We start from the raw sequence: 16,086 nt of genomic DNA, 5'->3' as shown, positions 1-16,086 counted from the left end.
ACTTTACTGAAATGAGACGGAGTAAAACTGCATTCATGGTACATACCTGAGTGTAAAACCACTTTCCGCATTTCTCCCTCAGATTCCGCTTCTGTTGCAACAGAGTATTCCCTGAAATTTGATGAGTCCATGACAGAGGATGAGATTGAAGAAAAGTCTTTTCGATCTTTGCTGCCCTCTGAGAGTCATCGCAGAAATAACTTGGAGAAGAAACGGGGTAATCGTGATGATTCTGATGAGGAAGTATCCCCAGAAAAAACAGCTCTGTCATCTATCAAGGTAGGTGAAGCAACCATAGTTAAGGTAAATTAACTGAAATGGTTAAGCTGATGAGCTTCAAGTGAGCCATTCTTAGTTGTGCTTGCAAACTCGAGTGTTCTTTTCCTTGCTGTGGTTCTTTGAGCATCTCAAAACATAGAGTTGTATGAATCATGCTGTATGTCACTGTTGTACAAGTGTAATGACTTGGCTTATGGAACAGTCCATCCAGGCCTCTACCTGTTCTTTTGTGGCTTTGGAGAAGAGGAATGACTTTTGATGTAGGTTATAAAAGCCCAGTGGATTAACTCTACCTACTATGCCTACACACAGCTTGGAAGTACATGATGACGCTTCACCTCTGTGGCCCAGGAGTGGGTGTTCTAAAACTGTCGCGCAGCCCAGGGCAAAAGAAGCTGGTCTGCACAAAGCTCAGTGAAAAAACAGCTTCCCTTCTCATTTTTGTGTGTGCATGTATTTGTGTACACACATACACACTCTTTGTAACTGAAAAAAGCCTTGGTATTTATGTATTATCAAATCATACTAAATTTGTCTTGCCTTCTAGGAGCTAAGCATGCCATTCTCAGGGGGGCAAGATAGTTTCTCTAAATTTACCATGGAGATGGTAAGACAGTACATGAAAGAAGAGGAAATGCGAGCAGCTCATCAGTCCTCACTGCTTCGGCTCCGGGAGAAAGCTCTGAAAGAGAAGACCAAGGCTGAATTAGCTTGGCTGGAACACCAGAAGAGGTAAGGCAGCTCTGAATACACACTGGTGCTGACTGAGCATTTTCTTGTACTTCTATTTGAATTTTTTTTGTAAGATTTTGCTTTCATCCCTCCCTTATTAAGTATCAATGGTTGAACTAATCTTCTGACATCAGTAATCTATACAAATGTTATTGTCACTTGGAAAGAACAGAACCCAGTTTGTAAGTGTGCTTTGATATTTACATTGACTGCAGTTTCATAACAGAGAATTCCATTGAAACAGTAGAACATCAAATGTTTGTTGTCAGTCAGAGAAGGTAGTTCCCAACCATTACTCCGCAAGTCTTGATTCAGGAAGGTATAAAACTGTCAAAACAGTTAGACCTTTATTTGCTTGATGTCTGTCTGAGGCCATTTTGGTTGACGCAGGCCAAATTTTGTGAATCCGGTTGTGTGTTGTACGTAATGATTTGTTTCCAACCTAACGTATGCTTTGTCCTGGAATGCCACTTGAAGTACCCAGTGATACTACTAAGCAGCGGTGACCAGATTTAATCAATAATACTTTTCCATGGTCACTCTCTGCATGAGCATACCATTGTTCACCAGATATTTTCTTCCAACTTCTTGTCACTGTGGGTTTGACATAGGATTGTGAGGTAGTGACCCAAGTGTCCTTCCTTCGTTTTGTCTTTCTCAAATGTTGAGTGTGCTACCTCTGCAGGGCTTCTCCCCATTCATGTATTACCTGCACTGGCCTTTTAACTGTGCGTGTTTGACTAAACAGTACAAATATTCCACTGTAGAGCATGCCAGTGATGAAGTAAAGGCATATACTCTTCTGCATGTTAAAACTTTTTTTTTTTTTTTACTTTAAGAGTAAAAGGCCCGTTGTTTTGCGCTTTTTGCTTATTTAATTCTTTCTTCCAATCTCTTTGCAGGCATTTGCGGGACAAGGGAGAGGATGATAAGATGCCTCCCATTCGAAAGAGGCAGCGTGGTCTGCTGCTGAGATTACAGCAGGAAAAGGTAACTGATGCCCTCTAGGAAAATTCTGTTGAAATCACTGTGTAGCCATTAAATGTTTCATACACTGTAAAAGCTAAGAACTGAGAACACTCCATCCCAGGCTTTTGGATAGGAAGCTAGCAGTATTTCTTACCAAAAAGTTTAATTGCCATTTCGGTAGTATTTAACACATTGTTTTAAGAGTCCTTCTGTATCAGCAATCTCACTGCTTGAGACTTAGATATTCTGTTCTTTGCTGCTGAAGTTCAGGCTAGTTACTTCATCATGTAATTGCAGTGATTTTAAACCTGTAGCAAGGACACTGTGGCAGCTTTAGAGTGTATTTTTCAGAGCTGTCTGTCACAGTTCTTACACTTTCTGTTTTATACCTAAAAGGCAGAAATTAAGCGTCTTCAAGAGGCTAACAAGGCTGCTCGGAAGGAGAGACAGCTGATCCTTAAACAGCAGGCAGAAATAGAACGAATCCGTCAGACTACAATGAAACTACAGGAAAAACTAAAGTCTGCAGGAGAAAACAAGCTGGTAAGTGTTCAGTACAGAAGCTGGAGTCTTCCCTCTTTGGCCGTGCAGCTGATATTTGACTTCAGTGTTTATAGGAATGTAAAGCTACTAGATTGGACCTATCACTTGGAAGTTTTGTCTGCCTCAAACGATCTCATCCTCTTTATCTCAGCAGTTTTGTGTTTAATTTCTTTAAATCATTGTTTAAGGAAATGCATTCAGAGAAGTTGTAAAATGTTTTAACTGGGCAGTAGTAGATGATGTTTGTTAATGCTCAAGCTTAACCAATGACTTTGGAAATATCAGGCTTTTGATGCTTAGATCTCTCAGGCTCTGATTTTGTTTGGTTATTTGTCAGTCCCCAAAGTACTAAATGTAAGCGCTAAACCCAAAACTTGTTGCATTGTGTGTGTTAGTGTCATTGCAACTAAGTTTCTTGGAACTGCTTTGCAAGACAGCAAGACAGGATTTTGGCAACTGTCTGCCTCCTTACAAAAATTTGAGGAGACACAGGTTTAGTAATAGTATTGTAGAAAGCATTGGTTTCCTTTTTGGGTAACTGAATTCTGACGGGGTTTTTTGTTCTAGATGCAGTTAGGGAAGACCTTAAATTATGGAGAAACAGGGTTTACTAAAAAACTTTGTGTCAAATAAAAGTGAAGTTGGAAAATGAAGTTAAATCTGCAGGTGGACAGACTTATCTGAACTAGTATTTGATGTACTCTGGGCAGAAGTAAACTAAATTAACACACTATTTAAAAAGATGGTAGAGTAACTTCTCCTACTTTCCATGCTGATATTTTATGTTTTTTTACACTTAATTGCAGGAACTTCACAGTGAGGATGACATCAAGCAGAGCAATGGTTCTAGCCCGCTTCCAACGGATGCAGAAACGCGCAGCCCTTCCCCAATCTCAATCTCCAGTAGTGAGACTAGTAGCATTATGCAGAAACTTAAAAAAATGCGCAGCAGAATGGATGAAAAGTAACTAATTTTCTTTTTTCTCATACAAAAATGTACTATTTTAATAGAATTAGTTGGTTGGGCCAGTATCTGCACTATCAATGGCCATCAGAAAAAATACATAGATATTGTTATCACATACACTTTGATCTGAGTTCCCTGAAAAATAGTTGATGAGAAGCATTAATAGAACCATATTAATATTTGAGTATAATATTTTAAAGGCTACGGTTCTTGCCTGAATACTGAGATTCAAACATTGTTAGCTGGCAGACTGTGTGGCCAAGGTTTTATTGTAGAAGATTTGTTTTAATGCTCTTTGTACTTGATAGAGTCGGTAAAAGTGCCTTGATTTAAAAAGATTTTGATGTTTGTACATACCAGGAACTTGAACGGGCTTGATGGTATGTCTTGTCAGAGTTCCTCTTGCAATGAGAGACCTAAAGTCGAATGGTCAAAGTGATGCCTGCATTTTGTATCTCCCCTTTTAATTTAAAGGGAAAAAATATAGGGAGTGAGACTTTGGAATTACAGTACCAATTTTTATCTTTAATTGAAGCATAAGTTATAGCAATATTCTTCTGCAAAACATTCTAACTGAGTTTTAGATCTGGCTCACAGATAGTCATTGAGCTTGTCGGGCACATGATTTCTCCCTTATTATCCATCTGCTGAGTTTCAGTTCTAACTGCATTAAAATCAGCTAGGGATGAATTCTGTAAGTATTTTCTTAATTAATGGAGGTGGTATGCGTGTGACTGAGCGGACAGGCAGTTAATAAGAACTTTTGTTTCCTCCTATGTGCTCCACAGGTTGGAAAAAAAAAATTGAAACCAGTTTTTAGTCTTCAGAAGAAATAATGAAGTATATGTGCAGTTCCTAGGTCTGAAAACTAAGGCTGCATCTGTTGATTTCACTTGTTAAATTGTTTTGAATCAAAAATTGTTTCTGCATCTTTTCAGTGTAGGAATTACTTTGTCGGCACTAAACATCCCAAGTGCTTTACCAGCATATGCTCATTAGTTTGAAGCCTTAAATTCTTATTTGGACTCATCCATTAAAAGTCTGGCCTCTGCCAGTTACCGCAAGGAATAGTCTTTGCTTAAACAATTTTTTTGAATTTATAACCAAGGTAGGTCACTATATTTTAGTCCATATGTATTTGTATATGATGAAGACAAAAAACAGTAGTAACAGTAAGTGAGGATTTAGTGTAAGTAGGATAAAACCCAAAACATGTTCTTGTTACATGGTCTTCATGTTCTAGCCCCAATTGATTGCTGTTTTATTCAGACTCTTCTGATAGGATCCAGTAAACTGAAAAGCCAAAATCACAAAATATTCCAAGTTTCTGAAGCATCATATTACCAAAACTAAACTCTTTGCATTTCAAGTCATGTGAAAAACACCCCCATTGTTATAGCAGAAAACTCTTTCTCAAAGTCTGTTTTGAGGTTGGTAAATGGCTTAAGATGGGAACTTGAAAAGGATGTGCTTTGTAGGCCATGTTCACTTCTAGGGTTTCAAGATTTTTCTTCTGTTCCTTTTTTTTTTTTTTTTTTTTAAAGAGGGTCTTTATATTGTTTTTTTCCACCCAAGTTTCAGCATAGAAAATTTCAAATGGTAATATAGTGTTAAAAAAAAAACAAGTTACAGCTTATGAATTTTGAGATTTTATTAATACTGTATTAATACTATAAGAGATGACAAATGCACTTTTATATTCAAGACTTCCTATGCTTTTTTTGCCAAGTAGTGTTTTTGTCAATATTTTTTTTTTAAATCTTATTTTTTCCAAGTGCCTTCATTTCTAAGCAACACTTAGGATTCCAGAAAGAATTACATATTAACAAATAATTGTTCTTACTATCACTAGGATAGTAGTAGATATGAAGTATGACCTGCTCTTACAGATATTTTATTTGTCAGTCCAAAATATTGCTCACCTGGAGACTACTTTTCAAAAGGTGGATAGCAGGATTTGAGCTGAAACAATTACTTTTAAGAGAAACAAGTGGGAATTGTGTGTGATGTAACGTATGTGGTTGTGTATTTTTGTTTTTATGGTTTTGTCTTGGATTGCTGTGTATGTTCAAAGGGAGTAGTATTTTCTGTAAACATAAATGATTCTCTAGAACTAGGTCTTCCTAATTTTGTAGCTTTGGCACATCTTTTGCAGGTATTTTGATAGTGGTAGCAGTGCTTATAGATTGAAAAACAGTGCAACTTGGTACCTTTTTTTCTAATGTCTTTATTTGTAAAACGCATAAGAGTTAATACTAAGATAATAGAGTAAGATGTTTGGCTCGGGGTGTAATGATAGAAAGCTGCTCTTTGAAGGGAATCAATCAGGTTGTGAGATACAGCAAAACAAAAGAAGCTGAATGACAAGTAAAGTACAGAGCAACGAGAGGAAGAAATTGGGAAAGCCTGCTATGCTGGATTTGTTGTACTCCACAGCAAGGTGGAAGTCCTTTGGCATTTTTACTTACGAGGCAGCTTTAATATATCTCTTTTGCTAAAAGTGGAGTGAAAGAGTAGTTCTGTTTTAATTTTAATTAATCAATCTCTGTAGCCTGCATGTGAACAGGAGCATGCTCTGTCAAAGAGAATTAACCACTTCCCCTTGCTTTCCTTGCATATGCAACTTTAATGATGATCTGTGCAATAGAAGAACTGATTAAATGCTCATATTCTTCTGCTTTTCCTTAATATGCTTCTTACCTTGCATCGTAGTTAATAGAGCTATATGGAGCATGCTATTTTTCTATAAATATGATAATTCACTAGGAATTAGCCTAAAATGGTAATTCTTTAGGAAATACCATTTTAAGCACAGCTGTAAGTTTACGTAGATTTTTTTAAAAAACGATAGGCATTATCATTCTTCGGTTAGTACTTCAAATGAAAGAGGCAATATTTGAGTATTCTGAGACCAAGTCTGCACTTTGTTGCCAAAAAAAAAAAACCCTCCAAACAACAAAACAGCAACTAGAAGCTGAATTACAGATCCATCTCAGACTTTTCCTGGAATTGCTCATGTTTTAAAAATACATTATTTAATCTTCTTTTTTTTTTTTTTTTTTCCCCCTTTCACTGGTGCTTACCTTTGGAGAAGTAATTTTACTGAGGTTTCGCCAGGTGAATGAAAGTGTGTTTTAAATTTCAGACTAGCAAAGTTGTTTGTATCTCAAAACCAGCATACTATTTGATGCTAACAATATACTTTATCAATGGTTAGAATAGCAGCAGTTGCAAACAGTTGAGATATGTTAACCGGTGCATGTGGAAATCTGCATCAAAGTAATAAAACTCATTCCAAAATTTAAAGAAAAATATAGCAGTGTGAAAGTAGCTTGCCTTTAATTAACAGAAAATGAAGTGTTGTATGTGTTCTCTTACCTTTTGCATAACAGTGTATAGTTTTTCTACTTCAGGTGTTGGGTAATAACTATACAATGTTAAATGCAATTAATTTTGAAGTTCTTTGCTAGATGCTATCCTCGTCACGTTCTTTCTGCCTTTTTTGCTATCTTAGTTTTAAACTCTTCCTCCTTATTTTGTAGACACTGCTCTCCTGTTCACTACTTCTTCTCTGTCTTTACGTCTCACCACTGGGCCTCTCTCAGTGTCTGTTTTCCCAACCTACACCCCAAATTCCAGCTGTATATCTACAACCAATTGGTCAGGTAACGGTATCTTTCTCAAGCGATAGACTCTTTGATAGAGCATGCTCTGTTCAGTCCTGGAAGGTCAAGAGGTTCTTCATCAGTGAATGTTTTTGACGCTTTCCTCACTGTTTCCAGATCTTTATTAATGTCATAGACAGTGGGATTGGGTGCACCCTCACCAAGCTGAGTGGTGCAGTTGATTTGCTAGAGGGAAGGGATGCCATCCAGAGGGCCCTTGACAGGTTTGAGGGGTGGGCCAGTGTGAACCTCATGAACATCAACAAAGCCAAATGCAAGGTCCTGCACCTAGATCAGGGCAATCCCCAGTATCAATACAGACTGGGTGATAAATGGATTGAGAGCAGCCCTGCAGAGAAGGACTTTTGGGGATGCTGGTGGACAGAAAATTGGATGTGAGCTGGCCATGTGCACTTGCGGCCCAGAAAGCCAGCCGAATCCTGGGTTGCATCAAAAGAAGCATGGCCAGCAAGGTGAAAGAGGTGATGCTCCCCTTCTACTCTGCTCTCGTGAGACCCCGTCTGGAGTACTGCATCCAGTTCTGGGGTTCCCAGTACGAGAAAGACATGGACCTGTTAGAGTGGGTCCAGAGGAGGGCCACAAAAATGATCAGAGGGCTGGAACACCTCTGCTATGAAGAAAGCCTGAGAGAGTTGGGGTTGTTCAGCTTGGCGAAGAGAAGGTACTAGGGACACCTTATTGCACCTTTTCAATATATAAAGTAGGCTTATAGGAAAAATGGAGAGAGACTTTTTACTGGGACTTGTAGAGATAGGACAAGGGACAACAGTTTTAGACTAAGAGAGGGTATATTTACGTTAAATATAAGGAAGAAATTTTTTACAACGAGGGTGGTGAGACACTGGAACAGGTTGCCCAGAGAAGTTGTGGATGTCCCATCCTTGGAAGTGTTCAAGGTCAGGCTGGATAGGGCTTTGAACAACCTGATCTAGTAAAAGGTGGCCCAGCCCATGGCAGGAGGGTTCGACTAGGTGATCTTTAAGGTCCCTTCCAACCTAAACCATTCTATGATTCTAATCTCTTATTACTACTGTGTTCTGAGTGGCAGACAGATGGTTCACTTTACTCCTGCTGTCTGGTCACTACTTATAGCTGCTGAAACTGTGTAGTTTGGGCTTAAAGTCATTATACCTTGATGTAAAAGTACATGTTAGAGCACCAGGTTAATGCTTCTGGGTTAGTATTTGGGATGGATGGATAAAATGTGTAATGTTAGCACCAAAGAAATAGTTAGACTTTGAAATCGTGCTGGTGTAATCTGAGTGCTGCTGCTTCTTCTTTGCTCCCCCAGATTTCCAGCTTCATAGATGCCAGATGTGGGTTTGCTTTTTTCTTTCTGTGAAGCTGCCCCTGCTTTTGAGAATAAATGTGTACCCTTGGTGTTGCAACTGGAACCCTCTAGACAGTAGTAATACTAAGGCAGTGTGTGTGCTACCTTGTGGCTTTGACCTTTTAAACCCCAGGGTTATAAAAGGGTCCACATCTTTAGCCATGCTGCTTTAATCGTCCTCTTATAGGTTTAATGTTGGAACCCTCTTTCTCTCCTATCACTTCCTTTGACTTATCTTTCTTTTAAAGTTGTCTTTGTGTTGTGATTAGTTTCGTGGTCATTTAGTTAATTCTCCTCCTGTTTGTGGTCTTCTGAGTTAATTCATTTGACACATGCTTTTAAGGAGTCCTCTTTTGAATCGATTTATTTCAGTCTTTCTCTTGTATTTTATTTCATCTGGACTTGCCTCCCTCAAGACCCAGTAAACTGTGAAGATCCAGACATTCTGATGAAATCAAACAGTGGATGAAGGACAAAGTAAAATTTGCCTTTTGCCTTGAGGTCGTTGTAATAATGATCTCCATAACGAGTTCCAAATACATGATCTGGCTAGACTAATCAGAGCTGATGCGTGCTTGAAAGTAGGAGTTGATAAATCTGATAGTGCTGGTGAAAGACACAGCATAAGCATGACTGTCCATGTCACGTCTGTAATGCAATTACTGTTGGCAGTCTTGTTGCTTAATGGTATTAATCTGTTGATTTTACCTAAGAATAGAGTATGTTTGATGTTTGTCTATAAAAGTGATAAAATAATGCACAAAATCATGGAATCTGTCAGCTTGAAGGTGGCAGGTGTTCCAGAGACTCTGAGGTGCTTCTGTTTTTCACCTGCTCTTGTTTTGACCATAGGAAAGAAGATTATAGGCGTGTCTTACTGGCTTTTGAAACTTTTATCTTCACATCATAAATTGTCTACCGTATCTGAATCTGTCTTAGAGGAGGACTTATCTGAATCTTAACCTTTCTGATTAATTGCCAGCTCACTTTTCCAGGGAACAGAATGAACACTAAATTAGCAAACAAGAAATGTCCCTTAGCAGGTGAGACCTGCAGATTGGCCAGTTCGTCATTCCAGTCTCTGTAAATAAAAGGTTTTTTGAAACACGAGAGATTAAAGAGCACAAATGAAATTATTATCTGCTTTGCAGCTTAGAAACTTTGATGCTAAGTGTTTGGGATGGCTTGAAAATCATAAATTATAAAGGCGTTTGCAAAGCAAAATATCACAAGTCTTTGAAGACTGCCTTTTTAGGCACCACACCTTCTGTACTGATGATGAACTCTCACTCTAGCTGGCAAACCATTTTCTACAGAGTGATTCTATGACGTCTTAAAAATTTCGGTGTAGGAGATGAATGGATTGATGTACACTCTTCTCCAGCCTTGACACGTCAGAGGAAGTGTGGGCAATTGATATTGAACTTGCTTCCATTTATTATCTTAAAGGTTACATGCTGTGGTCTTGGTTAGTTCTATGTTTAGAAATAAGGCCAGAGATACTGTTGTTCAGGAACTGGCAAAAAGAACTAGTATATGCATACAAACCTATTCATACCTACAAAGTTCTCCAAGAACTTCCCCATTTCTGAGGTTTCATGGATCACTTAAGAAATCTTTGTCAGAAAGAAAAAAAATAATTGCTAATTTTCAGCATGATCCTTACTTTTTATCTACTCTTAAACTAACAGCCAGATCTGTTAGTAGCTGGGAAAAACAGTCCTGCGTCCTTATTCTCTTAATGCTGGCAGCTGACAATTAACATTCCAAGTGTAGCAATCCATAGAGATGATGCTTAAAGGAAGAAGGATAAAAGTTCTAGTAATTCAGGAGAGCTATTAATACAGGATCACCTTCTCTTATAATTATGTATTTGGAAAGAACTGTGGGGCCAACTGGGGTTACAATTTTTCTGTCATTGGGATTAGCAAAAAGAAAGATTAATTTTTCAAACAGTTACTGTTTTCTTGAGGGTTCCAGTTTAATACCACAGGTACTTTTCACATCCGGAAATTGGGAACTTATCCTGTTCATTTTGGTGCATAATCAGTAGCACTTTTAATGATTTTTGAAGATCTTTAAAATGTAAGCAGTGTGTTTACAGTATGTTGTAGACTTACTGCAAAGGAAAAAAAAAAAACCACCTCTTGTCTACTTGTTTTGGGGTTTTTTCAGCAGCACATCAGAAGTCTAGGAGATAGTAGTTAGTGTGGATGTTATCCTAGGAAACAATTTGAAAAGCTAAAATTCTGGGAATTGTGGCAATAGAGCATCTGGCTATTGGGACCTTTGAGTGTGGTTGGCTGTTTTCCCATTGTCTTCTGCTCTGTCAGGTTCCTAACTAAGCGAGAACAGAAGCTGATGCAGCGTCGACAACATGCTGAAGAATTGTTGGAGTGGAAACGCCGCCTGGATGCAGAGGAAGCAGAAATACGGCGGATAGAAAAGCAGGCTCTAGCTGCCTGGGACAAAGAGCTGCTCAAAACCAAAATAGCCAAGAAAGACCTGGGGGATCAGAGAACTGAGCCCAAAGGTAGTAGGAGGTGGGGGGAACTGATGCAAATGACAAGAGTAAAACATAATTTGACACAATGGTTGTTTAAGTTTGTACTTCCTTTCTTTTTTTGATGTTTTGGTGATGGTTGTTCTCTGGACGCTCTTAGAATCTCTATTTCTGCAGTCTGTGCTGTCTTCTGTTGCCTTGTTCTTTTAGTCCTCTGAATTCACTCCGTTAAAACCGTTTTCCCCTATAGTGCTGTTTGAGCATCTATCCTGTTAGTCTTATTACTGTTGGTGAGGATGGCTCTTATCAAGGGCTGCTTACCCCTTGTCTTTGTTTTCAAAAAATTGAAAACTTTTTATCTTACCTCTGTTGCTAATGCAGTACAACCGTTTGAAATCTGCAAATGTGCTAAAGTGTGCTAGGATGCAATTAGTATAAGTGATGCTATTGTGAGGGAAAATAAGTTCCCAGGTGTTGGGAGCTACAGCTTTATGTTCTGTCTTAAGTGGACCATACTTTCAGGAGCACAGAGAACTGGATTTCAGTGGGAGAAAATAATGAAACTTCGGGGATTGTTCAAGAAACAATCCTTTTTCCTTTTTTCCCCACTTTGCTGCAAGCAGGCAGCACGTCCTTTGAATGTGCAAAGGAAATTCAGAATCGTGCCCTATTACACTTGTTACTGAAAAGTCATGTGGATTTTAGGCATGTAAGACATTTTAAAGATGACACGTGTGTGAGTCATGAAGTTCCAATGAACAGAAATGCAGCATGAATGCTGAATTCCATTAACAGATGAGAGAATACACTTGCTTTCTATTAACTGTATCTACCAGTAGATATTGGAGCAGAGCCCTGCTTTGGAAGTGCCTCTCTTCCAGCCTTTGCTCAAATATTGAATAGTTCTCCGCGTCTGCTTCAGTAATGCTGTGACTCCTGCGGAATTTAGTAAACAGGAATATTGAAAACCCAACTTATTATTTTACTTGTTGCCAGTTGAGAGACTCATGATGAAATCATAACATTAAAATATTTTCTGCAGCTACTGTAAAGGAAGCAATCAATTCTAAATTCAAGATCTGGCTTGCAGATTATATGCTCCTCCATGACTTCTTCAGACTAATAGTGGCTCTTGCTGGGGTATGGTCAACTGGAAGGACAGGTTTCCCTAATAATCTTTTTGGAGTGTGTTGTCTGGAAAATGTTAAATATCCTGAAAACCTCTTTATTTTAGACATTCAGCAATCACTAAGAACGTTTGGCAGCCTTAAATCATAGTTCTCGGGTAAACATGCTTGTTCTTGCTAAGTATTCCACCCTCAGTGTCTAGGTCAGTGAAATAACACTTACAATTTGACATGTTTTGGTAGCAGTTACTACTTTATATGCAGGCAGCAGTATCTCTGAAGGCATATAAGTCAGTGCAAGTTCTTACACGCTTTGTTTTTTCTTTCATTATTCAATCTCAGAAACGGCTAGTGAAGAAGAGTCTCCAGTGCCTTCTTGCTCTCATCTAAACAGTGAAAGCTCTATCCCTGAAGATCTTGGCAGTCTAGCTGCTGAGTCTGTCCCATCAGAGACTATGGGCCATGGACAGTCAGAAAGCCCAGATCAGAGTACAGCTAATGAAGAAATGGTTTATTCTGAAGAGTTCAAGTCCTCTACCTCACCCGGCAAACTTGTGAGTGAGATTTTTATGCTGTATGTATTCTTACACTGGTAAAAAGCTATCGGAAAAGTAGTAAGTATAGCTATCCCAGCTGTCAAAACAGAGATTAAACTATTCTCTGTGTTTGCGATACTATTTTACATTACTGTGAATAAACATTGTGATCAGATATGTTCTTTCAAGTCTTGAGGAGAAATTGCTTCAGCACAGAGTTTAGATATTTTTAAACTTGTGGGTAGTCTTGCAAAATGTTTTGCATATGTCACGTAGGTATGCAGTATTAAGTGGTGGAACCCTGACCCAGTTTACCAGTGTGAATTAGCTGTAGGCTAGCTTGTTACCATTGTATAAATTCTTTGAGGCCATGGAAACTATGCTCTGTTTTTCCGCTTTGCTTTGTTTGCAAGTAAAGTATCCCAAAGTATAGCTATAGGATGAAGAAGCAGAGCTGTAACCTCATGCACAGTCCTTTGGGTTTCAGATTATGTCTGCTTGCTAACTAATTCTGCCTTATTGTTCTGTTCTAACTATTATTGCTGCCTGGTTGATAATTTTAAGTTTCATCCTGATAACTTTGCCCTGTGCTAAATGAGACAGAAAATGCAGTGTCTGCGGGGTAAAAAAACCTGCTCATCTATACTTATTACAAATACTTTCATGGAAAGTTTGCTGAGAAGATAGTGAGGTAAAATGTCTAGTATGTGCCAGAAGTTATGTTCAAGGTGTGTAAAAGATTTGTGGTATAATGTTGAAGCAGTAAGCAGCATTTTGGAAGAATATTTGCACTTAGAACTTTTTGCCTGGCCTCAGAGCAGTAGCGCTCTGTTGTTTTACTGATTTAGATTGTCATCTTGCCACCCTTTACATGGAATGGTCCTTTTGATTTCACAGATATATTTAGTAGGAGTTCCTATTGGTGTGGTTGTTAGCAACTAAGATTACATAAACTGTATTGAACACCAGTGAGTCAGAACCATGTCAGTTCACTTAAGTGGTAATAGAGTAGCCTAACCAGGTTTGCTGAAATCTAGGCTCAAAGTAAGCAGTCAGCTATTGCTGCTCTTGGTATTTTTGTTTTGTTGTCTAGCAAACTAAGATTAAATTCTTCTTAAGATAGCTGGAAAGGTACCACTGCTTATGGGATGTTCTCTAGCCATGCTGTTCTTTCCTTGTAACTAGCTCCCGATGACAATGATCTACTTTCAAACTGAGCTTTACAAGCAATTGCTTATTTGTCTTTTTCTTCTCCCATAGTCTCCTCCCAAAAGTAGCATATCTGTATCAAAGCAAGATTCCAGCAAAGGTAGCCATAGAACTGGATCACAGCTACGTTCACCTGTGAAATCTCATCAGATAACTCACAACTGGTCTGATGAATCTTTATCTATGACACAGTCAGGTAAGTGTAATAACGCTTGCTTGGGTTTAAATTACTTTTTCAAAGCTTTTCCTTTTAATGAGTAAACTTGAAATGAAGACATAGATGTGGGGAGGCAGACAGAAATTCTTGGAAATTACCAAGGTTTGGGGATTTATAAGGGTATTTTCTTATGATGTAATTTGGTCACGTCAGCTTAAGAAGGTCTTAATGTAAGAAGGTCTATATATTATCTCTTCTTTTAGAAAGTAACACAGGTTCCTGCCAACAGGTATGAAGAAAATACAAGTCAATAGTTAAGGTAGTCCTAGCGTTTAAACGTACCAAGGTTAGCTGTGCTTTTAACAGGTGACACTTCTCCAACCCTCATGCTGTAAGAAAACAAAATACGGCTCAGCAGTATATAAACATGATCGTCCTCCTTCTAAACACAACCTGGCTCCAGAAGCAATATAGCTCTGTTATCATGGCAGTATGAATGAGCCTGTTGGACCTGCACTGGCATGTGCAGAACAAATGGATACTTCAGGACATACGTTTTTATTTTTGGAGGAAAGTTTGAACTGTGTGCAGCAAAATAGGGCCTAAGATTACATTTTGAGCGATAAAACACAAGATCTCCTGTATGGACTCTTTATCACAAGTCTTTTATGCAGTATCCAAGCTGGCTACCAGTAAATGCTGAGGGAGGGAATATTAAAAGTGAACTGGTACAGAGCGGTCCTTTCCCTGGTGTGCTCTCACAGTCTGTTAGTCATGTGGATTGCAGGATTTCCTGAGCCATCGTTCAGTGGGTCACCATCATCAGCTCTGTTAAGCAGTGAAATCTGTTTTGAACCTTTCTGTGCTTTTAGCCTCTGAAACATCTTGTATTCCATCATGCAGTTGATACAGCATCATAAAATACTTCTTTGCAAAGGAGATACTATTTTCCTGCTTGTTTTTTTTAATTCCCTAAATGATCAATAAGTCTTTAGCAGAAAAAGGATTAGGTGGTTCTGTTGTATGTACTGGCTGTTGTTTGTGATAGGTGGGTAACTTACTGGCACGCATACATATCCAGTCTTTGTGGTGCTTGATCTGGCAAGCTTAATAATCTTTTATGTTGGATTTGGGGGTTTTTTTGTTAATATGTATGTAAGTGCAATAGAAACACAGTAATTTTGAGGCAGCTGTTCTTGCACTGAATAGAGAAATGAATACGTAACACCTAGATATTTGCACTGAGTAATTTGTGTTGGGATTCTGTCTGGAGGGCAGTTTGCAACACAGTGAAGCATTCAGTGACTTGATAAAGTTATTTTCAAGTTCTGATTGAGAAACCACATAAGGAAGCTATTATGAAAAGTAGAGCAGGGAACAGTGATTATGAAAATAAACTTTTTTAAAATAAAGTATTTGATTCCAAGTGTTGAAGAATGGTATAAGATGTGGGAACTCCATCAATATGGTGCTGGTTTCACAATAAATCATTCCATTGTAAAGAGACAAATCTTCCAAGCTGCTGAGTAGTCATGAAGTCATTGCTATGTCAGTCCCATGCATGCGTACACAAGATCGTCAAAGATGAAAGCATGTGCAGATCTTTCCCTTATGAGTTGATCAAGAAGAGCTATAATTACCTACTCGTCACTTACTGTTCGGGAGGAGTTGTTAATTACAGTGGCATCATAACGTACTCCTGATTAGCAAGTGAGATTCCATTGTTTTTGTGCTGTGTTGTGAGGTTTTTTTTTTTAAATTCTCTAAATGGTTAACAACAGTTGTTAATGGAAAAATAATACAGTAGTTTGATTGTATTTACTGGCTGTTGTTGATGATTAAATCCTTCATTATGGTGGTTTGTTGTCTTGAGAAATGAGATTGATTAGCAAAATGGCCAGCTGTTCCTGCTGGCTGACCAAATAACACTGGTGACTTACTTTCTAGGATGTTCAGTAAAGCAATTGGTGTTTATGAGCATCCAAGCCTTTTGGTCCAGAAACCATTGTAGGTAAAACTGAGCACTAAAAAAGCAAACAAGCCAAGAT

At 38.4% G+C, this 16,086-nt stretch overlaps 1 protein-coding gene across 1 annotated transcript in view; it reads left to right on the top strand.

Annotated features, from left to right (window-relative positions):
* The window catches only part of CEP350 (centrosomal protein 350kDa), a 64,083-nt gene that overhangs the window by 31,960 nt on the left and 16,037 nt on the right, over nt 1–16,086 (top strand). Inside the window, 8 exon segments of the mRNA XM_009892839.1 lie at nt 83–279; nt 827–1,011; nt 1,914–2,001; nt 2,377–2,523; nt 3,330–3,487; nt 10,840–11,039; nt 12,479–12,690; nt 13,933–14,077. Coding sequence (XP_009891141.1) covers nt 83–279; nt 827–1,011; nt 1,914–2,001; nt 2,377–2,523; nt 3,330–3,487; nt 10,840–11,039; nt 12,479–12,690; nt 13,933–14,077 — 1,332 coding nt within the window.

This window comes from Charadrius vociferus, unplaced genomic scaffold (genome assembly GCF_000708025.1).
Source record: "Charadrius vociferus isolate BGI_N301 unplaced genomic scaffold, ASM70802v2 scaffold39, whole genome shotgun sequence".
Taxonomy (NCBI): Eukaryota; Metazoa; Chordata; class Aves; order Charadriiformes; family Charadriidae; genus Charadrius; species Charadrius vociferus.
The sequence above is the reverse complement of the archived record's forward strand: the minus strand, read 5'-3'. Positions and strand labels throughout refer to the sequence as shown.